This window comes from Eimeria mitis, genomic scaffold (genome assembly GCF_000499745.2).
Source record: "Eimeria mitis Houghton genomic scaffold, Emh_scaff1356, whole genome shotgun sequence".
NCBI lineage: Eukaryota > Apicomplexa > Conoidasida > Eucoccidiorida > Eimeriidae > Eimeria > Eimeria mitis.
In genome coordinates, this window is record NW_013568894.1 from 4,082 (window position 1) to 4,885 (window position 804).

At 63.9% G+C, this 804-nt stretch overlaps 1 protein-coding gene across 1 annotated transcript in view; it reads left to right on the top strand.

Moving 5' to 3' along the window:
* The window catches only part of EMH_0035270 (uncharacterized protein), a gene marked incomplete at both ends in the record, with an annotated part of 1,506 nt that overhangs the window by 414 nt on the left and 288 nt on the right, over window positions 1-804 (top strand). Inside the window, one exon of the mRNA XM_013494957.1 lies at window positions 1-802. Within this exon, the coding sequence (XP_013350411.1) occupies window positions 1-802 (802 nt within the window). The remainder of the gene's footprint in view (window positions 803-804) is intronic.

Here is an 804-nt window from a genome sequence, read left to right on the forward strand (position 1 = left end):
GCAGAAGCAGCAGCAGCAGCAGCAGCAGCAGAAGCAGCAGCAGCAGCAGCAGCAGCAGCAGCAGAAGCAGAAGGCACAGCAGCAGCATCACGTGCCTCCACACCACCACCACAATCACCATCATCATCATCAGCAGCAGCAGCAGCAGCAGCAGCAGAAGCAGCAGCAGGACAGAGATCCTTATCAGCAGAGGGGCCCCCGGGGGGGCCCCCCAGGGGGCCCCCAGGGGGGCCCCCAGGGGCCCCCCGGAGGGGCCCCCATGGGGTGAACCCCTCGCTGCTGCTGCCGCGGTCCCCACGGACCCGATCCCGATCCCGATCCCGCTCCTCCTCCCCCAGCCCTTCATCTATAAGAAGACGCAGCAGCAGCAGCAGCAGCAGCAGCAGCAGCAGCAGCTGCAGCAGCAGCAGCAGCAGCAGTAGTGTATGCAGGATTAATGTAGGGCCCCAGTATCAGGCACCCTATCTACCCCCTTTCTTTCTTGCTGCTGATATAGACGATGGGGGGCCCCCAGGGGGGGGCCCCCTAGGGGGCCCCCTAGGGGGCCCCCTAGGTGAGACCCTAGGGGGGCCCCCCAACCTTATGGGGGCCCCTGATGATGAGGGGCCCCTAGGACCTTGTTTAGTTTATTCAGCGGGTGCTTTGCTGCGTGTTGCTGCTGCTCGTGCATCAGCAGCAGCAGAAGCAGCAGCAGCAGAAGCAGCAGCAGCAGCAACAGCAACAGCAGCAACTGGAGAACCCTCATCCTCCTCTTCCTCTTCCTCAGCAGCAGCAGCAGCAGCAGCAGCAGCAGCAGCAGCAGCA